Genomic DNA, 25,621 nt, shown 5'->3' on the forward strand with positions numbered 1-25,621 from the left:
GAATGAAAATATTTGAAAATAAATTTAGCGTTGCCTAAGTGTAGAGTGTTGATAAAAGGTACAGTACTGTATAGCCATGTCCCAGGCCTTCACATTCAACTCACCACTCACTCACTGACTCACCCAGGGCAACTTCCAGTCCTGTAAGCTCCATTCATGGTAAGTGCCCTATAGAAGAGTACCATTTTTTATCTTTGATTTTTTTTTTTTTTTAATGAACTGCTTTAGAAATTCATGTGTCATCCTTGCTCTGGGGCCATGCTAATCTCTGTATTGTTCAAATTGTCCTAGATGTGTTACCAAAGCGAGCACTTTTACACTGTTTTTTACTGTACCTTTCCTATGTTTAGATGTATTTGGATACACAAATACCACTACAGTATTTACTACAGTAACATGCTGTACGTCTGTGTAGCCTAGGAGCAATAGGTTACACCGAGTAGCCCAGGTGTGTAGAAGGTTACACCATCTGGGTTTGTGTAAGTACACTCTATGATGTTTGCACAACCACAGACATCACAAAGTCACCTGACGAGGCATTTCTCAGAAGTAGTCTTCATTAAGCGACCCCATGACTGTAATGAAATGCTAAGTTTTGAGCCAGGAATTTGTGTATAGAACACTAGGAATGGCTTAATTAGGATCATGCATCTTTCTCATTAAACTGTGAGTCCCTTTGAAAGACAGATTATGTCTCTGAATTCAGTGGCCTAAATTTCTAGAATTATGTCTTCCAAAAGTTGCCCAGTTAGGCGTCTGGGGAGTCAAAACCACAACTCCCAGAATGCCGTGCTCCCTTAGCGCGCTCAGGCGCGGGGAGAGAATGTCCCAGCACCCATCGCGCCAGATCGGGACCACAGTTCCCACTACACCTAGGGACTCCGGGGAAAGCTTATCAAACACCACCTGTTGCCATAGCATCCGGGTCGGGTGAACCAATCCGGGCGCCCTCGCCGAACAGAGGCGGGCAGTTCGCATCTCCGACCAACCTGAGGTGTCTTTGTTGTGGCGCGTGACCGGAGGAGGCGGGAGCTCAGGACCGGCGCCTTCTCCTTGCTTCTGGGGTCGTGGCCTTGCTCCCGCTGTGCGGGAAAAGAATCCAGGCCCTTCCACGGGCGTGTGGGCGTGGGGGCCCCGAAGTGCTCGTGGTTCCGCGCTAGGTCTCCGCTGGGTCAGGAACCGGAGCCATGGGTGGGACCACCAGCACCCGCCGGGTCACCTTCGAGGCGGACGAGAATGAGAACATCACCGTGGTGAAGGGCATCCGGGTGAGTGCCCGTGGACGGGCGGAGGGCCAGTGCTCGGACTCGGACCCCAAAGCCCCATCTTCCCCGGACCTGCTCAGCCTGGTTTCTCCCGTCCCGGCCCCTAGCGTTGTAGGGCCAGAAGCCCAGATGTCTGGGAAGAAGCCCAGAGTTTCAAGACGTGGGACATTCATTCAGAGATAGTTCCTGGTTGTGTGCCAAGTGCTAGGCACTGCTGGGGCGGGCGGGGAATGCCAGGTTGAATTATACCCTGCAAGGGCTCACGGTCTACTCGTAACTGTACTGCTCACTTGTTGCAGGACCGTATTTGAAACTCAGTGGCTCAGTGTACCTGTCTGTGAAATGGTTCTCCAAACCCTGCTTTCCCACTGTTCACACCCTGTCTCCCAGGGTGAATTGGCATTTTAAGGATTGCCTTTGTTTTGTGTCATTTAGTGCTCTCCGTCTGATAACACCCCCTCCTCCCACCCGCACCCCACACCCTGTAATCCTCCCTCCCACCTCCACAGTCTTTTCTGGCCTGCCTGGGGTGGCTTCTGGCTTCTCCCTGCTTCACTTTCTCTGATATCTCCTCTTTCCCAGGCGCCTCCTCTGTGACCTGCTGCGCCGGAGTTTTGGACTAGGCCCAGTTGCTTCAGGACTAGTGTCTGCCAGTCTGATAGGGGCTGAGATAGGTTTGCAGTTTTTCAGACCAGTAGAAGTAATGTAGTCATTTCTGACCAACGTTGCAGAGTATTTTTTTTAAATGCCCTTTGCATGCATCTGATACATAAACTGAAAACCTGGTTTTTCTCTAGGGTGTCAGTATACCAGCACTAACTTCATTAACACACTCTCCGCTGCGCCTGAATTTGGAGCCTCACATTTTTGGACATATGATACCTGAACCTAGTAAATAAAGCAATTTTGACTTCAGAAAGTTTTATAATAATTTATATATTTTTTTCTGTTATCAACCAGCGTAAATAAATTACATTTGTAAATTATTTTTAACAGTTGTTACCAGGAAATAAAACTTCTTAAATATTTAAAATGTTTTAAAACTTTTTCTTCTGAAACTGTTACCTTGAGAATAATTTATTAAACTTTTCTTTATAGAAACTCAGACTGTTGAACTCAGTTTTTGGTTTGTGACCAGTCTTTCTTTATATCATACTAATTAATAGTAGTACTACATTTTGTAATAAAATATCTGAGGCTGCATTCTTTGAGTTACTGTAGTTCAGTTAGTACTCTTTGGAGTAAAAAATTACTGTAAACTTTTAAGTTCTATGCAGAGATTTTAAGACTTGCCATTAGGCCTTCGGTATGCCACTCGGTGAAAAATAATTCAAAGACAAAACAAAATAAGTTTTGGGTGAGAAGACATTGGTTAGAAAAAAATGTATAAATCCATATTCTCATGCTTTAGTACAGACACAGTGCTAACAGCAAACAAAATTGAAAGAATGTGGCCACAGCACAGAGATTCATATCAAACATTAGATAAGGTTGGATGGAATAACTGTGACAGCAGGGATATGTATTCTATTAAAATGGGAAAATTGTCTAAAAAACCTTTTTAAGATTTTTGTTTTGTTTTTTTTTTTTTTTGAGACTGAGTCTGGCTCTGTCGCCCAGGCTGGAGTGCGGTGGCCTGGCCGGATCTCAGCTCACTGCAAGCTCCGCCTCCCGGGTTCACGCCATTCTCCTGCCTCAGCCTCCCGAGTAGCTGGGACCACAGGCGCCCGCCACTTCGCCCGGCTAGTTTTTTGTATTTTTTAGTAGAGACGGGGTTTCACCGTGTTAGCCAGGATGGTCTCGATCTCCTGACCTCGTGATCCGCCCGTCTCGGCCTCCCAAAGTGCTGGGATTACAGGCTTGAGCCACCGCGCCCGGCCAAGATTTTTGTTTTTTAAAAAGAAATGTCCTTTGGTCATATAGCTTGATAGCATTCTTCATTTGTTTTTCTTTCTCATATAGTACATTTTATCTGTATTGCTACAGTTCAGGCATGCTCATTTTGACCTCTGTGCTTTTCTTCAGAATATACCCTTCACCTGGAATGCCCTTGCGCTGGTCTCCATTGCTTCAAACCTCCTTTTACATGAATGTTTTGCAATCTCCCTGAGCTTCAGTTTTCTCATCTGCAAAATATTGGGACTGAGTACATCTCTCAGATCTCTGTTGTTTTCCAGTCCTGAAATCCTGTGAGTCTGGTGGCACTGTAAGTTTCTTGTAGCCATACTTAGCCTGTTGCAGTTTCCTGTAGAAGTGACATCCATTGAAGTATTGGGTACACAGAGGTCACTCTGATTTCTTTGAGCTCATGATAGAAAGAGTGTCAACTTATGATTAAACAGACAGTTTAAATCTCAGGTTAGATATTTATTACTTAACTTGATTGCCTGTGTGGGTTTTGTCTTGGTCTTTTGTAAATGTTTTCAGTTGATCTTAGTATTTTTCTTGGCTTGAGTTAAGCAGACATCCGTTTAAATCGCAGGTTAGGTATTTATTAGCCTGTGGCCTTTGACAACTGACTTCTTCTCGAATTATTTCCTTATGCATAAAGGGTAATACCATCTCTTTCCTTGACTGGTTGTAAGAAGATGAGGTAAGGTATGTAAAGCACCTGGCACATTGTAGGTTTTCATTAAAAAGGCAGCCATTATTATGATAGGGTTCCTTTCACACGCAAAGTTATAAGAGTCTTTGAAAATGCTGTGCCGTGTAGTGGAAAGAGCATGTGCCTTGGAACCAAGCAGACCTGAGTTGGATTCTGTCTCTGCCTCTCACTAGCCCTGTGGCTCAGGACAAGTCACTTTTCATCGTGTTTCCGTATTTAGTATTTCTGGATAAAGCAGCCTACTTTGAGAATTTGACATAATGTGTATCTAGCACAGTGTCTAGTATTTTGACAGTGTTTGCACTTGTGAGTAGTAGTTGTTATTAGAGCTGTTCAAAAGAATGGACACGTGAACTTATGTGAACTTCAAATTTTAATAAAAATAAGAGCATGTTGTACCCCAACAGGTGTACCTAAAAGGGTATGGACTGGGAAATGGGAGTCTTGCATTACGTCCTAATTGAGGGTGTTTTTTTGTCTAGGTCTGTTGTAGATGGTTTTTATTTCTTTATATTTTTCTTGGCTTTAAACAGTCACATTGTTTCCTTCTGAGACTTGGGGAAGGATAAGAAACTGCATTCTCAGTATGTACATAAGTCATTGTTTTTAGCTTAGTTTGTTAGAACATGGTGCCGATGAGGCACCAAACTTCAGTTTTGAACTACAGTTGGGTTAGTTCAACTTGGCTGAAGAAAACTTTCCAACTTTGCCCAGTTGTCTAGCATTTATGTCATTGGTTGTAAGAAATGAACGTTTACCAAGCTTATTAATTCAACAGAATCAGTCACTACTGGAAAACTAATTCTGTGTTCTGTTACACCGTTAAAGATAGTACAGATGGTCTCCTATTAGGATGGTTCGACTTAGGATTTTTTGACAGTGGTGTGGAAGTGACAAGCGTTCAGTAAACTCAGCTTCTGGCATTACCTTCAGCAAAATACATTGTAAACCAAGGAGCATCTATAATTTCATCTTCATTTTTTTTTTTTCATATAATGACTTGGGTTCATTCCCTTAATATAAATATGTTGACAATTATGAGCTTTCTTTGAGTTGGAGTCTCCCTGTGTTGCCCAAGCTGGTCTCAACTCCTGGGCTCAAGTTATCCTCCTGCCCCACTCTCTGGGACTACAGGCATGTGCCGCTCCACCAGGCTCAGTCATCACTTACCTTAATGTATAAAGAATAACATTTAGTGAACAACATGAGGCTTTTGGTAACTATGCTGAATATTTATTTATTTGAGATGAGTCTTGCTCTGTCGCCCAGGCTGGAGGGCAGTGGCACGATCTCAGCTCACTGCAACCTCCGCCTCCTGGGTTCAAGTGATTCCCCTACTTCAGCCTCCGGATTAGCCGGGATTACAGGCATGTGCCACCATGCCCTGCTAACTTTTTTGTATGTTTAGTAGAGGGGGGTTTCACCATGTTGGCCGGGCTGGTCTCAAACTCCTGACCTCAAGTGATCTGCCCACTTTGGCCTCCCAGAGTGCTGGGATTACAGCTGTGAGCCTCTACACCTGGCTGAATTTATTAATAGATTGTGTTTCTCTATATTGTTGAGGTCCTTAATTATCTATGAAAGGACCTACTTCAAATTTTAAGTTTAAAGTTTCTTCTCACCTACCAGGTGTTATTTTTCATGGTATTTGTAGGGTCTTGTTTTTTCCCTTTATCCTTAGCAACTGATAGCTTTTCTTTCCTCTTCCGTAAAAATAACCTGTATTTTTGTGCCTGATTCCAACTTTGAATCTGAAACTACTCATATGGATTGGATGAAAGGTCAGTTTTTGCCTTGCCCTCTTCCCAAGGCTAAACTAAATTCCTAGAGATGGAAAGACGAAGCATTTTCATTACTCGTATTACATGTGGTTGATAGGATTTTTGTGGGCACCTGCCGTGCCTGCTTGGAAAGTGTGCTTACAGCTCAATCTTTCGCAAGTTTATCTGAAACATCAAAGCTGTGAGTGAACTCTTCTAGAGCAAATGTCAACTTCAGTGAGTATCATTTTCAAAGATATATTTATGCTTTCCAGACATAAACGAATGTCAGCAGCTGGGCCTTAAAGTTGCAAGCTGAAATTAACAGGAGCCAGTTATGGAAGTATGGATACTTAATATGGAACATAACTCATGCTTTGGGAAGTGTTGGCAGTTGAGAGACTGTAAATGAAGAGATTACTTAATATGGGGTATTACTGAGGATTCTGAAGAGTATGTTATCAGAGACTACAAATTGGGTCAGCCATTGGGAGTGTTGAGGAATATTGTATAAATAATTTAGTTAAGTAGTAGATGATTCGTTTCTTTCAGCTTTAGATTCTACGAAGTTTTTGGGCTGGGTACCATCTTAAGTTGTCTAGGATTTTATAAAGGTAGAGATAATGGTTTCTACTAATGACAAATGTAAAGAAACACAAACCTAAGCTAAGAATTACATATTTCATATATATCTATGAACATGTGTATGGGTTCCCTCTCCTCCTTTCCCTTAAATAACTATTTGGGGGAGTAATTTCTCCCACATAATAGTAGAAGTTTTTGGAGCCTATGTCTTAAAAAGGTAATTGTAAAGCAAACTAATACAGAAAATGACTTATGCTAAGTGGAAGGAGGATCAAGAGAGAAAAATGGGTCTGAGTTCTTGAATCAATTTGCTAGGACATATCTGGAAGAAGATAAGAGAAACTTCTGGAGGCAGGAAGCTGATTTGTTTGTTTCATGTGGCTCGTAACTTTACCTCTTAGAAGGGCCACTGGAGAGTTCCTCTTTTTCTACTCTATTCCCTGGGAGTAGAAATACTTTCTGTTTGTCCATCTCACCCAATCTCCTGTTTCTGAGAAAATTCTGTCTTCTGGATTGGTGGGTGGTGTTTCTGGCATGAATTTTGGATAAGACCAAACAAGTTGGGTAGGAAGAGATGAGTGGGAAGACTGTAGGAGATGACACTTGCCCTTTCCCCCTCTGTGGAGCACGTTGGTGTGGTGAGTACTACAAATTTAAACTTGGCAAGCTCTGTTTGCCTAAATTTGTCTTTAGGAGCAGTAGAGAATAGGGTGGAAAGTCAAGTTCAGTGGGCTGAATATCGGCAGACGTGCTTCTCTTGGTTGCCTCTTATATTAGAATGGTGGTTCTTTTAGTTCGTAGAGCACTGTGGATCTGTGAGCTGTGGATTCTGGCCAGAACCATGCAATAAACCGACAGTTTTGCATACAGTTGAGTAATTGATCCATGGACTACTCAGTCTATGGACCTCAGGGTGTAATTCCCAGTGTCAATGTGTGTGGGGGTTATGTTATTTCACTATTCTTTGCTACAAATAATTTCTGTAAATTGCCCTTGGTATTTGCCTTGATGCAGATTCCAGAGATGTCTGGAAAGCAAGTATAATAGGTATAGGTTATTATATAGGAAAAGGCTTTTTGTAAAGCAAGTGCCCTGTTCAGGAAAAGATGTGTTTCCTGAATAAGATACTTTTTTTTTTTTTTTGAGACAGAATCTCGCTCTGTTGCCCAGGCTGGAGCGCAGTGGTGCGATCTTGGCTCACTGCAACCTCCGCCTCCTGGGTTCAAGGGATTTTCCTGCCTCAGCTTCCTGAGTAGCTGGGACTACAGGCGCGTGCCACCACGCCTGGCTAATTTTTTGTATTTTTAGTAGAGACGGAGTTTCACCATGTTAGCCAGGATGGCCTCGATCTCCTGACCTCATGATCTGCCTGCCTCGGCCTCCCAAAGTACTGGGATTACAGGCGTGAGCCACCGCACCCAACTGCAAGTTACTTCTTACACAGAGGCTGCCATTGCAGAAACTTATGTTGTACCATTGACCCCCATTTTGGGTCATTTTTCATCACAAAGATGAGTTTGCTCTACAGCTACAGATTGTGTGTATAACCCTGGTCAGCATCTCTAAAGCTTGTCAGCTGCTTCACGAGTGAGTACCCCTGTTCACAGAGGAGATGAGGTGAGTGTGCAGGTCTGAACTTACTACTGCAATGGGAAGGTCAGCTCAGAGAGCATTGACTTTGAATACAGATGATAACACAGCAAGACTATTGCCTCATAACTACATTGCTGTGAGCAGACTGGGAATAGGGTAATAGTGCTTGGAGCTGGCAGAGGTGCAACTGTAGATGGCCATGGGTGCTGCTTTGGAAGGGCCTAAGGATACAGTTGTTGAATGATTGTAAGAACAAGAGAAAGGTGGACTCTCAATAAGGCAACCCTACAGTATGTTTATGAAGCCTACAGTAGGTTTAGTGTATACTCCTTTGGTGCATGCTTATAAATTGACTGAACAATAACCAAACACCCCACTGGGAAATGTTTTGAATTGATGTGAGAATTTGACATTAAGTAGCAACTTGGGACATCAGAGAAGCCTCAAAAAGAAAAAAAAGTTAACAAGAAATTAGTGATTAGGTTGAAAGAGACATTCTACTTCCACTACCCAGAGAACATAGATAGAGAAAAATGAGCACCTTCTCCACCCATACCAGGACTTAGGCAGCTGCTGCCTGCAATAGCTGTAGGCCTAGTCCTCATGCACCTTACAGAGGAGGAGTCAGTACAAGCTCAGACCTAGTTGATAAGAATGAACCAAAATGAAATAAAAAGTCCCTGTGGCTGGAGCTATATGGGTAATAGCTGTAGCAAATATTTGTGTAGTCAATTATAGATTATGGTGCAAAAGACTAAAATCCCTCCACAAAATCTCTTGGGATAAATATTTTCACTTTTTCAGATGAAAATAGTAACTTTTCAGATGAAAGCTTATTGCTAACACTTGATTTTTGAGATTTATATATATTATATATCAGTTAAAATAGCTTTAAGATTCTAAAAATGAAAGCTCATTTTTTTCTCTTTAAGAGGAAGTGATATATTTTTATTACATGCATGGGATTGAAGGAGTATGTTATTTAATAGTAGAGCATTGGACTAGAGATTGGGAATTACTGCTTCTGGTCTTGATGCTGCCAGTAACTGAATGTTACTCAGGGTCTCTTTTTTTTTCAAGTGTAAATTGAGTCAGTCTTAGAGGGATTTTCCTAGGATGTATCTCAGCTTCGCACATGAGTTTCAGCAACATACCCGGTGGCTGTCAGTTGTTGGAAAGACGCAGCTGGCCCTGGCATTTTCAAATAGAAAGTCTTCGTGTCTTCCCAGAAGGGAGTTGTAGTTTTTTCCTTCAAAGAGCACACACAGCATTTGATCTGTAGCCTTTCTCTTTTCCATCTCACTTCCATTCTGGTTTGGGCCCTGAGATATAAGCAACAGTTCAGGTATAGGCTATTTAGTTTATTGATGTATCACAGGGCCTTGATTAGTACCTGGCCTGGGAGACATCTGTTGAATGAATGACTTAGTATATAGGAGCTTGCAGTCTAGTGGAAAGGCAGAAAGGTGAATGTGGAAAGGCTAATACCTGTTCTTTCATTGAGACTGTATTGGAAGTTTGAGAAAGGAACAGTGGGTACAAGGAATGGTAGCTTTAGGTAGGCAGGGTTGGGATGGAGTGGACAACTGGTTTGGTCAGTGAAGGCTTGGATGTTTAGACTGGGTCTTGAAAGGTGACTCCCTCCCAAGGGGCCAGGAGAGAAGGCAATGTAGGCATGTGCAAAGGCAAGGAGATGGGTGTAGAACAGGATATGAAATATTAAGGAAAAAAAACTAGAATTTGAGGTTGGAGAGTTTGGCCATCACCAAATGATGAAGTCTTGAATGCTGTACAAAGAATTTGAATTTTTCTGTAAACAGACAGTAGCTATTGAAGAATTTGAAGTAGAGAGTTACCATTATCACATTTGCATTTTAGGCGGATGGTAGCAGGAATTAGGGCAGGAGAAATGGGATGAGAGAAGAGAGGAATTTCTTAAATATTTAGGGATTGATGAAGTCATGGCTAAGAATGAGAGAGAAAGAAGAGTTGAGAACAAGCCCTATGTTCGAATTTAGGAAGCTGGGTGTTTGTGGTGTCATTAATGAGGTAAGGAAGGCAGGAGAAAGAAGAGATTTGTGGCAAACGTGAGTTCAATTTTGGACACTGGGTGTGAGGTGCTTCTGGATTGCCAGAAGGAAGTTTTCATTAGACAGTTCAGTGTGGAGACCGGGCTTCTGGGATATAGGTCTCAAGCTCGAGCGAATGCATTTATTAATGGAATTTATTAGTTTATCAACAGCAGTTAGAAATCAAGAGATTGGATGAGAGTACCAGTACAAGAGCACATAGAATAAGAAGAGAATAAGGGCAAAAGACAGAATGTTGGGCCCTTCAGCATTGAAGTGTAGGCAGGAGAGGGGAAGCTGCAAAAGAGATAAGATGTGGCCAGAGTCCTCGGAGAACCAGGACAGCAGGATGTCAGAAAAGCCAAGGGAGGACTTTCCAGAAGAGGGGAATGGCCAGAGGTGTTAGATGTTAAAGGTAAGCCATATAAATAAGATGTTTTATAAATATGAAATACTTAATTACGTAAATATCAAAAGTTATTTATTTGGTCATTGGTGACTTCTACCAGAGGATGTTCACTGTTGCACTGAAGGTAAAAACCAGATAGTGGTGAGTTCAGGAAGTAGAAATGGGAAGAAGACCCTTGATACAGGAGGAGGATCACTCAGTTACTTGAAATGGAAATCCTGGGCTCTTCCTTGATGACTTCTGCTTTACTCCCACATCTACTCGGAGATTGGGTAGTGATGCTGAGGGATGTTTGAGTGGGATCTTGAGACTTAGACTTTTTGGGTTCGAATCCTTCCTCTGCTACTGATAAAGTATCTGATCCAGGGCCGGTTATTTAATCTGGCTATGCTTCAGTTTTTTTGCCTGTAAAATAGAGATATAAAAATATCTATCTCATAGGCCTGTGAAGGAGTAAGTAAGTGAAGTGCCTAGCTTAGTGTAGCGCCTGGCACATAATAAGCACTCAGTGAATGTTAGTATTTTAAATCCTAAATACCTTTTAAGTGTGTTCTCCCTTGGATTACCATAATAGCTTTTTTTTTTTTTTTTTTTAAAGCTTATTAAAGTAAATTACTGTAGAGTAATTTACATGCCATGAAATTCACCTATTTTAAGTTTACATTCCAACACTTTTTTTTTTTTTTTTTTTTTCTAGATAGGATCTTGCTCTGTTGCCCAAGCTGGAGCACAGTGAGTGTCATGATCACAGCTCATTGCAGCCTTGACCTCCTGGGCTCAAGCGATCCTCCCTCCTCAGCCTCCCAAGTAGCAATTCAACACTTGATAAATTTACTGAGTTGTGCAAACATCACTACAAGCCAATTTTAGAATATTTTTATCATCCCAATAAGATCTCTTGTGCCCATTTACAGTTAATCCCTATTCCCACCCCAGCTCTAGGCAACTACTTATCTCCTCTATAGGGATGCTTTTTCTGGGTGTTTCATGTATTTCATATAAATAGAATCATTCAATGTAGGCCCTTGTGTTTGCTTCTTTCACTTAGTTTAATGATTTTTGGGTCTATCTGTGCTGTAGCATATGTCAGAACTTCACTGCTCTTTACTGCTGAGTTGTGTTCTATTATATGGATATGTAAGATTTTGTTTATCCATTCACCGTAGATAGACATGTGTTTATTTCCACTCTTGCTCTTATGAATAATGCTGCTATGAACATTCCTGTGCAAGTCTTTGTGTGGACATATGCTTAATAGCTTCTTAATTGGTCCTTTAGCCTCCTTCAGGGATCCTGCTTCTGTTCTTGTCCCCCTCCAATCTGTTCTCTACACTGTAGCCAGAGTGATTTTCCTAAAGTGTTAATCCGATTGTGCCATTCCCGTGCTTCAAATCCTTCAGTAGTGCTCAGGTACCCTCAGGATCAAGTTCAAACTGTTTCAACTGAAGAGTTCACTAAGAATCCTCAAAATCCTGGAATCTATACCTTCCCTCCCCACCTTCTCTTTCACTATGCCCCCTTCCACTTTCTTGCTTCAGCCATTTATTCATATTGTTTCATTGATTCATTCAATTAACTAGGCTTAGTGAGGCTCTGGGAATGTAGCGATACGACAGCCAAATCCATGCTTTCACGGAGCTTTCTTTCTAGTGAAAGGCAAATACCAGATAGTGGTAAGTGCTATAAAGAAAATAAAAAAGGGTGACGCGATAGTAACTGTGGGAATGATGACTCTCAAATCCGCAGGCCTGGGTGTTCCTCAGAGCCTCTGCTCTATTGCCAGCTGCCTACTTGATATCTCCACTTGTATGTCTAACGGTGGCAAATTCTGGTTTTCATCTGTACTTTAATGTGATTTTTCTCGCCCAGGAGCACTTTTATCCCACTGCATCTCTTCCTAACTTTTACGCATCCTTACCTTGTAAATCTTCCCTAATCCTCTGCTCCAGCCCTGTCTTCAAAGCCTGGCTACATGTGCTGCCCATTATGGTTTCTGTATACTTCCATTACATGCTGACTCACTCAGGTAGCAGTCTTCGTGTTATATTTAAATGCCTGCTGGTTGTTTATTCTATTATGCTTTAAGCACTTGATAATTTTGAATACTCAGAATCTAGCCTAGTTTCTGGCACATAGTCGATGCATCATGAAATCTGTTGAAAGAGCGATTGTATGTGGTTAGCTTTGAACCGGAGGGAGGGGAGGGGGAAGGAACACTTTCCTTCGGGACTAGAGGGAGAGAAGGAGCTAAGGCCCATTAATGCATAAATAAGTGTGTAGGATTAGGGGAGGAAAGTTGAAGTTTAGATAGCATACATTTCCTCAGAGATACAATTTTGTGCACAGTATAAAATGAACAGTGTAGTTATTTATAATGAACAATTAGCAGTGCATTGGAGAAAATAAAGGAACAGTGCTGTGGGGTGCATCTTGAAATCTTAAAATTATTCTTCCTTCTGGTTTTATGGCTGTTAGATTTAGCCTAATTTCTTTAGGCCATTTGTCATATGTATGGATATGGATGACTAAATTACTTGGATGTTATTGCATTGGTTTTCATTCTTGCTCTTTTATAATTGATTTTATTTTGATGTTGCTTTTCCAGCTTTCGGAAAATGTGATTGATCGAATGAAGGAATCCTCTCCATCTGGTTCGAAGTCTCAGCGGTATTCTGGTGCTTATGGTGCCTCAGGTATTGCTAAATTTTAATTTGAGGGTTTTTAGGAGAAAAATTATAAATGGAAAAAGTTGACTCAATAGTCAAGTTCTCTAGCATTCTGTCTTTCATTATTTGGATGTTTAGCTTTTTATAAGGAATATTAGAAGTCAGTATTGGGGTTTCTTTTAAAATGTTTTGTACTAATAATGAAACTATTTTCAAACAGTCTTTGAACATTTTGTTTTCTCTTCCCACTCCTGAATCCTCTACTAGGCTTTGGAAAGTTACTTTATATCTTTTTGTATAAAATGGATTGCTTATAGGGATATTAGAGATTTAGGAATAAATATTTATTAAAAAAATTGAACTTAGAAAATATTGATTTGCTATTTTCAAATTGTGAAATATTCCAAATGTTTTTATTTTCTAATAAATTTCTTCCAAGTTTATAAAAGATTTAGTTTGTCGCAGTCAGTCTTAGTTATTGATGGAAATATGGTGGCAAATGGAATCCATAAAGAATTATTAAGCCTAATTTTATCTGTAGGTCCTGCTGGATAAGAGACTTAATGCTCTTTCTTCTCCCTTTTCTCTCTCCTGCCACACTCATCTGTTTATCCAATATTTTACTAAGCACCAGCTATGTGTCCGGCACTGTTCTTGATACTGCCCAGTTGATGGATAGATATGCTATTTATTGTGAAATGGCAACAAGAAAATAATTGGGATAATTAATTTTGGATTAAGTGAGATTTTCCTGTACTTATCACAAAGGGGAAATCTGTCTCTAGACTGTGAAATTGAGAAAGATGAGATCCTGCCCAAATGACATTCACTTGGGCCAATTGTGACCCCCCCACCGCCTGCTTACTAATCATTAAGTCAGTAAACATGAATTGAGCTTCTGATATGTTTAGAGGAGAGGGTACCAAGGTGAATAAGAAATAGTTCTTACCCCTTTGAAGCTTCTTGTTTACTACTAGAGTTGAGGATTCACAGTTAATTAATGCTAAATAGAAAGTGAGCCTGCCTTCCTTGTTAGAAACCCTTTTTTTGGCTTCTGGACCACACTCTTGGTTTTCCTTCCACCCTACTTGCAATCCTCAGTCCAGGGTTCTTTGCTGATTTCTACTAAGTAATCTTGTCCCAATGTATGGTTTTGAAATCTTTGTCTAGATGCCTGTGACTCCCAAAATTATATATCTAGCCCTGACCTTTTCTCTGAAATTCCAGACGTTATAATAGACAACTGCCTACTTGAAATCTCCCCTTACCGATTTCTCAACTTAACATATCCAAAATCAACCTTTATTTTCACCCCCAGACTTGCTTTTCTTCTCTGTCTTTCCCAGTAGATGGCACAGGTAGTCAAGCCCTTTCTTGGGGATTCATCCTTGTTTTCTTTTTTCCTTACTCCTTACATCAGACTGTTAGCTAGTCTTGTCAACTCCATCTCTAAAACATGTCTAAATATGTTCCTTTTGCATCCATCTCCTCTGCTATAGCTCCAATCCAGATAGATAACCACTGTCTTCTGCAGAAGTCTCTTAACTGGCCCCCTGCTTCCACTCCTCCGCCCTGTGCTGTGCACACAGAAGTCCTCACAATCTATTGAAGAAAAGCAAATCAGGTCAAGTTGTGTCCCAGAGGTGGCTCTCCATGGTACGTAGAATATAGTCTGAGCTGCTTCCCTGGGCTTCCATCATATATCATGACTGGTCCCTGTCTGCCTTCCAACATCATCACATTATTCATCATCTCCTATCACCCTTCCTCTACTTATTCACTGTGACTGCTATCTTCACTAGAAGATAAGCTCCAGGGAACTTGTTCCTCATCTATCTGTTTGTTCACAGCTGAATTCTCAGCTCCTAGGATAGTGTACCTGCTTCTCGGTAAGTGCTTATTGTTTGTTGAATTAATTTAAGGGCATTATCCATTTTAAAAGTAGCTACTTTTGTTCATTTTGGAGAGTTCTATACGTTTAATTCAGGTGACATTTATTGAATGTTTCTGTTATGCAAATAAGTAAGCCAGGTATTTTGAAAAGATGCAAAAATAGGAAAAAGTTCTTTTTTTGGCAGATAAACTACATATATAACAAGACTATAAGGGAGGTAGAAACATAGTATAAAAGAAACCTAGGAGATACTGAAATTAAGTTTATCAAATATTTTGGCTTAAGAAGATGCCTTGTCGTGCAGAAACAAATGGCTGTCCAGTTTATTAAAATGCCCAACAACTGCACTTCCAGTCACTCGGGCCTTGCATATAAATACCATCGCGTACAGTGAGCACATCTCGCTGACGATAAATGTACCCTTGCTTCCTCCCCTTCCTCAAAATGGTGAATCTGTTCATATCTACATGTATGAACTTAAAATATGGAAAATGTTAAGGAAGCAAATGGTTTGTAACTTTGTAAGTACTTATGACGTGGTGTATCTTTTTGCTTGTGAATATTCTATGCTATACCCATTGTTTCTGCAGTTTAATTAAAACATTTTCTTGGTGTTAAAAAAAGAATGATGATGTATGGATACATTTAAAATCGGAATTTGTTCTAAAGTATGATTCGTTGTAGGTAGATTTTTTTTCCTACCTCCTATATTAAGCAGTGAGGGTGATGATGATGATGATTCATTCAATATACTGAAGTAATGACAGATGACACTTAAACAAAATTTATTACGTGGTAGGTACTCTTCTAAATCCTGTGTATGTCTTACCTCATTTCATCGTTATAACCCTAGGAAGAAGGACCTGTGATAACCCATTTTACGTAGAAGGAAACTGACACTTGAAGTGATTAATTATTTTGCCCAAAGTCACACAGCTGGTGAGCAAAGGAGATGAGAGTTACATTCAAGTTTGTCTGACTCCAGAGCAAATGCTGTTAACCACTTTGTCTTATTTTAATTTGAATGACATCTTGCTTTAGAAAGGATATGACAGAAACTAGTTGGAACAAAGGAGCTGCTTTTTAGTGATGTTCTGCTTGAATTAAGGAAAGAACCTGTTGTCTATAAGTGATTGTTGGTTGTTCTCAGTTTTTCCCATATTGACTCTCAAATAGTGAGTGGAAGGAGAGAAAATGTTTTCTTTCTTGGGTTGTTTTGACACTTTGAGAGAGTGGGGATGGGTCAGGAGGTTTTCTGTGAGTTCTGTGGTGTGTCTGGCCCGAAGAGCATGACACCGATGTGAAGAGCTCTGGCTTTGCTGAGGGACCCATCCCTTCTCACTCTCCATTTGAAATGACTGATGAATTCTGTGGTCCATGACCAGCTGTGACCAGCCTGGGCACTGAAAGCTCTTAGAATGCCATCTTGTGGGCTGGGTTTGGTGGCTCATGCCTGTAATCCCATCACTTTGGGAGGTCGAAGTGGGCGGATCACCTGAGGTCAGGAGTTTGGGACCAGCCTGCCTAACATGGTGAATCCCTATCTCTACTAAAAATACAAAAAATAGCTGGGCGTGGTGGCACATGCCTGTAATCCCAGCTACTTGGGAGACAGGCATGAGAATCGATTGAATCTGGGAGGTGTAGGTTGCAGTGAGCCAAGATTGCTCCGTTGCACTTCAGCCTGGGCAACAGAGTGAGAGTCCATCTCAAAAAAAAAAAAAAAAAGTATGCCATCTTGTGTTTCAGTGGTCAGGCTAGAACTACACTCTCCAAATGGAAGCCACTAGTCACATGTGGCTCTTAAAAGTTAAGTGAAAATTAAGTCAATGATCAAATGAAAACTTCAGCTCCCAAGTTGCACTCATCACACTTTATGCTCAGTAACCGCATGTGGCTTGTGACTACCATATTGGACAGTGCAGATATAGGGCATTTCTGTTATTGCAGACAGTTATGTTGCATAGCTCTGATCTAGAATACACCAGTGCTTTTTATTTTCTGTCTGCACCATGATGTGAAAAGGACTCAACAAGGGTCATAGGACAGGTTCTTTGAGTACATGGTTTCTCTCACCCATTCCAACCTAACCCAAAAAAGAATTAAGATTTAGCATGCTATTTTGAAATGATCTTGCTTTAGGTTAAGAATGCAGTTCGACTACGTGTAAATTAACAAAGATTCATTCTTCTTAGAATTAAAAAAATTGATTTATAAAAGCAGGAAGCCTGAAAATTTATGTTCTGTTCTGAGTTTGTCTCATTTAGGGGTTTTAGTTAGTACTCAATAATAGATTTCTTATGATTTAAAATTTAGATGTGTTATGAAATAATTTTTCAAGCCTACAAAAATGTATTGATAAAAGTGTCACTTGCCTTTTTTACATTTTTCAGTATGAAGTAAATTATATATTAAATGTGAGTTGAATTTTAAGTATTTATTACAAAGCCTTCTTTCTCACAGGACTCTTAGTCATACCAGCCCTAGGCTATTCATATGTGTGAATATAGGGCAGTGTATTTGATGAACTGAGAGCCCTAGGATTTCTGTATATAGAAACTCAATTTTGTCATAAAAATAGTTTTGAGAATACATTTTATACTGTAAGAAGGTGGGTTCCTCTAAAGACTTTACTGAAACTTTTTTTCATAAAAAATATAATTTTTTTGCTAAACCTTGAACCAGATCAATGGCTCGTTGCAATAAGTATTTGCATGTAAAGCTGTTTGGGTAAAATAATACACTGTGTGACACACAGCAGATTGTAATGCCACTTTAATAAATGAATGTGCTCTAAAGAACTTAACTGTGTCCTTGCTGCCTCAAATTTTCTGCTGCGTTATCTCAACTATATTGGTTTGCTTTTACACCAGATAATTTTCTTCTTAGGCTGACATAAGGAGATGTCATTGCATGTAGTTATAAACTTACCTTTTCATTAACATCTTGCATCTTTTGATTTTAAAAAATCAATTTTGGGTATTGATTGTTTCCTTTCCAACCTGATCTTTTAGTTTTTCTGGCTTATAATGAGGTCAGACCTCTCATGGTTGACCCTACCGCTGAAGAAACTGTCCCCAAATCAATACGAAGAAACAGACAGGAAATGATATTAGGAGACATTTTGTTGTTTTTGTAAACTACTGGCAACCAGATAAAAATGATGAATCTGGAAAAAAACAAGACAAATGACCTTACTTTTATTATTGTCCTCACTGTAGAAGTTTCTCTAAATTTCTTGTCATTGTGAAAAATAACAAAGATTTGCCAGTTTGTGTTAAGTATATCACTGAGATCACTAAGTATTTGGCAGCCTTAACAAATTGCAGGAAACCAATTTGAGCAGGAAATAGCACAGCCTAAACTAAACAGCCAATTTTGGGAAATAGATTCATCTATAAGTTCTGTGTATTTTTCTCCCGGAATCTGGCCCTCCTAGTTATTTTAAAACAGCTCTTTAAGGCTCATTTAGAGATAACACTGTAGGGAGAGTTCAGAGAAAGTAAGCTTATTCCTTTGACTCGAGTTACAAGAACTGAACGTCTAGGTTTCCAACTTTTAATATGTGAAACTTTGTCGATGCCTGTGTCTCAATTCTGTACTTTTTTTGTGGGCCATAATGGATGATTTGCCTGACTGTTCCTAATGGTAAGAAACGTAATTGCTGTTGAATTAAAGGCATTAAATCTAATTCTCTAAGTCAGCATATTCTGCTCTGAAAAAGAAATCTGCCAACAGTCTAGGGTTGAAGAACTTCATGGTTAGTCCCATCAGTCAACAAGTGGTAGCATTGCCACCATCTTTGACCTTCAAGGAATTACTAGTTTGGTCTAAGCATATTTAATGTTACAGTGTAGTGAATGAGTACTAGTTTAGTTGCCTTCTCTGTTAGAATGAATACGTGAGTGAGATAGAATGTATAAGAGGTGTGGAAAGTGCTTTAGAAATTCAGACAAAGAGCATCAGGAGCTTTGGCAGGCAGGCCTGGCATCAGGGGAAGTGAACTTGAGCCAAACTTGAGGCTAAGGGGGACGGGAGAGGGGTTAGAGTAGAAGGTAATCCTGGTAGAGTTAGCACACAGACCAGATTAATTCAGATAAAGGTTTCTTGTAGGGTCTCATGGGTGGGTAGGTTGAAGTCAATCAGTTTAATTCTATCCTATAGGGCCTGGGCAGCTACGGAGGTGTTCCATCTCATTTTAGGATGCAAGACTGGAAAGTTACATTAGTTGTGCCTTCAGATATACCCAGATATTAGTAACATTTTTATTCTTAAAAATATAGTGCTGGTTTTCTTATTGATATTTTTATATCCAATAAACAAATCAGAGTGGTAAGAATATGTATTTTCTGCGATAGTACTAAATAAAGTCATTTTCATCTTCGGTTTAGTAAAGAAGCAGCCCCATAAGCATTTTTGTTTGACCGTAATTGGCCCTATTGCAAAAATAAATAAACAAACAAATAAATAAATAAAGTTGCCCTCAACTGCGTGAGACAGCGTGGCAGTCTAGGGTGTAACGGATGAGTTCTGAGCAGGGAAGGTGAATGAAGCAAGTGGATCCTTGGAAGGATAAGGTAAAGAAAGGATGTTAGTTGGAAACTAGCAATCAGGAAGGTCAGCTGCTGCCTGGTCTAGGAAGAGTGGCAGGGCAGAGGAGGACTTGGCTGGACATGGTAACTACGGCTCCATGGATGGGTAGTGGCAGTCCTTGACTCACGCTTCAGTACTTTCTCCCCAGGCCGAGGGCACCTTTTCTCTGTGCTACTTGATTCCTCTCTATGTTGGATTTATTTTTGAGAATCCAGAAAACCTTTAGGCTGACTTTATTTTAAAATTGAGAGGAGGGCATAGAAAACTTCCTTTCTTGTCATTAGCAATGTGGTTTGTATTCCGTGGTATTTTGGAATGGTCAAAAGGGAGTCACATGAAGAAAGTGCTTCAGTGGGAGAGGGAATGAACTAGAGATAAAGCTTGGTAGGTTCTGAAATGTCAGTGAGTCACACCTTCTGATCGTTTTCTGTGACTAGGAACTTCCGCCCATTGATTTCCTAGTTAATGGATTAACCACTGGCTTCAGCTGCTTTTTATTGTGTCTTCAGAGGTCCCTGCCCTTGTGACTGCAGCAGCATAATTTACTTTGCATTGGTGCTTCTAGGTGGTATGAAGTCAGGTGGGCTGGACACTCCCTACTTGCCCCTAAGTTACTAGAAAGAAGCAGCTGTTTTGTTAGGTATGTTGTGTAATGTAGATTAGAAATATAGTAATGTCGTAGAGTCACAGTACTCAGGAGCTGGAAATTAACTCAGGAGTTACGACCCAGTAATTTCAATGACAGCAGGGAAAAAAGATGCTGTTTTAAAGAAGCTCCGCAGTTTTGCTGCCGTAGATCCTGGACACTAACTTTAAATGCAATTACGGGCTAGTGGATTGTATTTTCTCACAGAACAAGTGTTGTTACTTGGCATAACCAAGCAAATCATGGGTGTCACCAAAACTATATTAAGAAAACTAGGTAAAACAGTGATATAAATTTTGTAATCATGCTTCAAGATTTATAAAATAAAATACGGCATTGGTTATTCAAGCAAAACTAATAGAATATAAAGCATAGGACATATACATAGAAATACTATTTTTGATTTACATTTCATACATTTGTTGTAAACAATATTAACAATATTTTTGCCTTTCTTGTAATTTGACACACTTGAGAGCATCATCTGGATGGCCCATATCTCTTGTAATAAGTTGTCCAAGGGAGTTTCAAATGTACATTTTCCTATTGCAAGCAGAGAGATTCAAAATCAATCCATTGACTTTCCAGCTGTCAGCCAAATAGTAGGTTATTGTTGATGATGATGATGTTTTCCCTTGTTAAAAAAAAAAAAAAATTCTAAGAAGTAAGGTCTGATCCAGCATTTCACTTCTTCCCTTTACCCTCTCCTGCCTGCCTGGTTTATTCAGAGTCACTCCTATAGTGCTCTGTATTAGGCCAAATCAGTGCTACCAGGGAACAGTAAGTGCTTTTAAGTCCCCTTTTAAACCTTCTCTGCCCCCAGGGCTACTTGACACTTTGTTGACAGCTGTCACTGTACTTGAGTGTTCCTTGAAAAGCCTCGGGAACCCATGTGGATCATTATAGTAAGGATCTCCATGTCACCCAATTGCTATGGCATGCTTATGACAATATTCTGGTTCTGTATGCCCTGCTTCCCCTGAATGAGCGGTTAATTGAAATATGGGTTTTAATTAGCCAGCATCAAATGATTGGAGCTTGAAATTACTTTCAGTTCCAGGGTAGTCATGATAACTCACATTACTATAAAGATACAAGGTGTTTGGAACATCTCACAGCTTGCATGGCAGGCAAGTACACGGCTGCCAGCAACCAGCTCCTGTGTACTCACTGTGTTGGCAGGACTTCTTTCCTTTGTCAGCTGAGTGAGTGCTGCTGCTTTCTTCCTCACTTTGTGCACTTGCACCTTGCTCTTTTCTCATAGGGCTTTTTTTTTTTTTTTTTTTTTTTTTGCTTGTCCACACCCATCGTTGCTGTAGTCCTGCAAGGGTCACTCGCAGACCTTGTCTGTATTTGATGAGCAGTATAGCCTTGCTCTGCATTTCCCATTTTATGATGTTAAGTTTTTCAGTTTCTTCCATCCCTGGCGTCATTGCCCTAGTCTGGCCACTATCATCTTTTTCTTGCATTGCCCTGACAGACTCTTGCTTGGGGTGCCTGCCTTTAGTCTTTCATTCCCTGGTTTATTCTCACTACAGCCCTAGTTTCTTTCCAAAGCATGAAACTAATGCCATTCCTCTGTTAGAAACTTGAGCCCTCCACCCCGCCCTGGCCTTCCTGTTAGGATGCAGCCCAGATCTCTTACATAGCCAGCAAGGTGCTGTACAGTCCATCTCCTGCTCTAGTCTTCTCTGGGAATTTCATGGGATTGAGCCCATATACTGCTTTTGTACAGGACCTTGCTGGCAGACAGACCTTTGTCTGTCATGTTGAACTTCTTTGTCTAGTCATATTGAAGTTCTTGCATATCCTCAGACTTATCCTTTTGAGCTTTTTAATTTTGATACAGAGTTTTGCTGTTGTTGCCCAGGCTGGAGTGCAATGCCTCAATCTTGGCTCACTGTAACCTCTGCCTCCCGGGTTCAAGTGATTCTCCTGCCTCAGCCTCCCTAGTAGCTGGGATTACAGGTGCCCACCACCACGCCCGGCTAATTTTTTGTATTTTTAGTAGACACAGGGTTTCACCATGTTGGCCAGGCTGGTCTCAAACTCCTGACGCCAGGTGATCCACCCATCTCAGCCTCCCAAAGTGCCGGAATTACAGGCCTGAGCCATCACGCCCGGCCTCCTTTTGGGTTTTTGACCATGTTGTTCCTTCTGTCTGAACACTGTTCCAACTTCTAGCCCTGCCCCAACTGTATCTCATCTCTTACCTACCTTTCATCTGGCAAACTCCTGCTCATTGTTCAGATTCCTGCCTAGAAACCAGTTACCCCAGGAAGCTTTTCCTGAGACCCAGTCCTGGTGAGATGCCCCTCCTGTGTGGGCCTGTGGCACCCTGTGCACGTCTCTCGTACCACGCGTCACGTGGTGCTGCCACTGCCCGTCACACACCCCTCTCCTCCAGATCCCACAGCTTCTGTTTTCTCATTGGTCCTCCCAGGACCTCCTCTTCTGGCACTTCCTGCAGCACTCCCCCTTGCTTTGGTGCTGACCTTTCTTTGCCTAGGTGAGAAGCCGTTATAGGACTGTGTGTGTTCGCTGCAGGTAAACGTTGACCTGTTGAGGCCAGGCAATTAGGCAAAGCAGGAAAAGAGGAAGTCTCAGAGGGTCAAGGAGATTTCCTTCAAGAGCCATTTCTTTATCTTCTCAGTGTAGACCTTCCAAGTTGATACCATTTTGAAGAATTTCCTTTTCTTGTGTTACTAATTCTCTTTAGTACTGATCCTTGTAATCGTATGTACTTCATTGTGTTGTAATTACATGTTTACTTGTCTGTTTTTCCCATTTAATTATGAGCCTTTGAAAGAAGTGACTGTTCGCTTCCCATGGTCTGTACACTCAGCCACAGTGACTGTATTATAGAGTTAGGTGCCTCATAAATGTTTGTGGAATGCGTGAGCTAAAGCAAATCAGATAATGAAGCCTGATATGTACAAGTGCCTGTGTCACTAAGAGGCAAGCAGGAAAAGAGATCTTTCTCTTAGGTTGGTTCTACTGGGCATGGATGTGAGTGTCTTCACCAGGCTCCTGATGGTGCCTATATAATGCCAGTCTCAGGTCTCAATCATAGTGGACCCAAGGAAGCCCTTTTGGAAGAGGCACTTACTTGAGTACCATCTGGGGAAAACTACGAGTTTGTGGAGGAGTAGCTAGGGAGCGGGGCTCTGGATTTGGAAACATTGATGTGGAGGTTCATGTCCTCCTCCTAGTTATTAATTTAATTTAGAAAGGAAATCATCTGTGTAGACTTGCCAAGTTTTGGTGAGTGCTGAAGTGAGTTGGGATTTTCCCTTCTTGGACCCTCCCACTCTCAGTTCCTGCTACCCTCCTCATTTTCCTCCTCCATTGGGTCGAAGTTAATCTGACATTAGTACCTTTGCCCCCTGGAATTTTAGGTTAGGAGTTTCAGGTGAGGTTTGGTTAGGGTGTCTAGAGGTAGGTCCCTAACTTGGAAAAATAGGTCTTACCCCGGCTCCCTTTTCTAGTAGAATCCCCTGCTCTCTTCCTGTTGTCAAAACTCTGGGACACTTGAGAGTTGGGCTTCTCTTCACTGTATCTTCTCTTGTGCGGCTGTTCTCGTGCTGGATATCAGCTTCTCACTTGAGGATCGTAGCTTATTTTCTTCTTGAAAGAGTGGTCTTTCTGCCATCACTCATTTCCTCAAGCCTCTGAGGCCTGCTCTTTGAAGTCTGGGGGCTTTGGTGTCTGGAAGCCCAGGAGGGTTGCGGTTTGGTTTGGCTTCTGGGTAGGGGTTGGAAGGAAGGCCCAATGCTTGGGCCAGTCTCCCAGTGTGGGGACGACTGGGAGACCAGGGAGCTAGCTCAGGGAGCTCCCTGTGTGCTCAAACACACAGAAGCATCTGAGGAGCCCTAACTAAAAAAGATCCAAGAAAACCTCTAGAATTTGCTTTAGCTCATATGGGCTTTTACCCAGTGCTTCCTTTTCACCTCATCACTGTGTGCTACAGTCACAGGGAATGCGAATAACAATGTCCTGTTGGCTTCATTTGGTAGTTACACTAAATTCTTCAGATGCAATTTGTTTTTTTGTTGACATAGTGGTCATCTCATGACTTTAAACAACAAGATAAAATATTGATTGCTGTGTGTCAGTTTTGAGAATGGACCTGAGGAATGAAATGAAAATCAGTTACTAAAATCAGGACACATTTGATTTAAATAAAAAATATTAAAGCAGCATTTAAGGTCAACAGCTCCCCCAAAAACATTGTTTTGTTATACAACTAGCTAGGTTATGGATTCTGAATATCATCCTTATAATTATTTAAACAAATTATTTTAACAAAATACCTCTAGCAGCCCTCAATTCATTTCCCTTCTTGAAACTTGTGCTTTTCAGTGCTATGGCTCAGGCCTGTAATCCCAGCACTTTGGGAGGCTGAGGCAGGAGGATCGCTTGAGTCCAGGAGGTTGAGCTTGGAAGTGTAGTATGTTTGCATCCCTGCACTCCAGCATGGGTGACAGAGTGACACCCCATCTCAAAAAAAAAAAAAAAAAAAGAAAGAAAGAAACTTGTGCTTTTAGCAAGAAGAGATGGCTTTAACTGTGCCTGCACACTTACAGTAAAAAATAAGGCCAATCACCTGTTTTCTTTTTCCTTAGTAGGAAAAATGAGGCCAGCTAAGCAACTTTTGTTTAATTTTGTGGAACAGCAAAGATATTCATTGAGTGCAATATGTTTCTTTAATTTTTCTTAATAACATGTTATCTTCTCTGGGAATCTCATGGGATTGAGCCCATTCACTGCTTTTGTGACATCTTTTAAAAACTTTTCTAAAAATGTTGCTTTACTATTCCATCTCAGAAACTTTTGAGGGTGGATATTATAAGATTATGGAAAGTTATACTCCTGTTTTCATGATTCTTTGACCTTTGACATATTTTATTGTTTTTTTGATAAAAAATCTTTAATGAAAATTAAATATGTATGTATATGTATAATGAAAAAATATTAATGCTCAAGCTTGATAAACATAAAAATAATAAATTATTTCCTCTAATTCTTTTTTCCTGTCCTATTAAACATACCTCTACTGACATAGCCAGTATTTTATAACTCTTGTTCATCTTTTTTGCAAAAATGACATTTGCACAAGTGATGATATAAAACTTGTTAAAAACAGTGATTTTTAAAATTGTTCATGATTGTTTACAGGACTTTGAGCTGAAACTTTTTTTCTTTTTTTTTTTTTTGAGACGAGGTCTTACTGTATCACCCTAGCTGGAGTGCTATGGCACGGTAATGGCTCACTGTGGAACTCCTGGGCTCACGGGGATTCTCCCATGTCAACCTCCTGAGTAGCTGGGACTACAGGCAGGTGCCCCCACACGGCCAATTTTTAATTTTTTTTTGTAGAGACAGGATCTTGCTATGTTGCCCAGGCTGGTCTCAAACTCCTGGCTGAATTCCATCCTTTTGTCTCAGCTTCAAAAAGTGCTGGGACTATAGGCATGAGCCATTGAGCCTGGCCTGAACTGAACCTTTTTAAGGCTATGTTATATTTTGATTGAGA

At 40.7% G+C, this 25,621-nt stretch overlaps 1 protein-coding gene and 1 non-coding gene across 3 annotated transcripts in view; one reads left to right on the forward strand and one right to left on the reverse strand.

Annotated features, from left to right (window-relative positions):
- Positions 1–207: 207 nt before the first annotated feature.
- LOC116274732 lies at positions 208–312 on the reverse strand. The gene has a single exon (XR_004183513.1). It is a non-coding gene; the product is annotated as a U6 spliceosomal RNA (small nuclear RNA).
- A 595-nt stretch (positions 313–907) lies between these two features.
- Positions 908–25,621, forward strand: part of CHCHD3 (coiled-coil-helix-coiled-coil-helix domain containing 3) — a 293,839-nt gene continuing 269,125 nt past the window's right edge. For both annotated transcript variants that reach the window (XM_021936280.2, XM_031665149.1), the window contains exons 1-2: positions 908–1,268; positions 12,892–12,979. In XM_021936280.2, the coding sequence (XP_021791972.2) occupies positions 1,188–1,268; positions 12,892–12,979 (169 nt within the window). In that variant the 5' untranslated portion in view covers positions 908–1,187. The remainder of the gene's footprint in view (positions 1,269–12,891; positions 12,980–25,621) is intronic.

This window comes from Papio anubis, chromosome 4, assembly GCF_008728515.1.
Source record: "Papio anubis isolate 15944 chromosome 4, Panubis1.0, whole genome shotgun sequence".
NCBI lineage: Eukaryota > Metazoa > Chordata > Mammalia > Primates > Cercopithecidae > Papio > Papio anubis.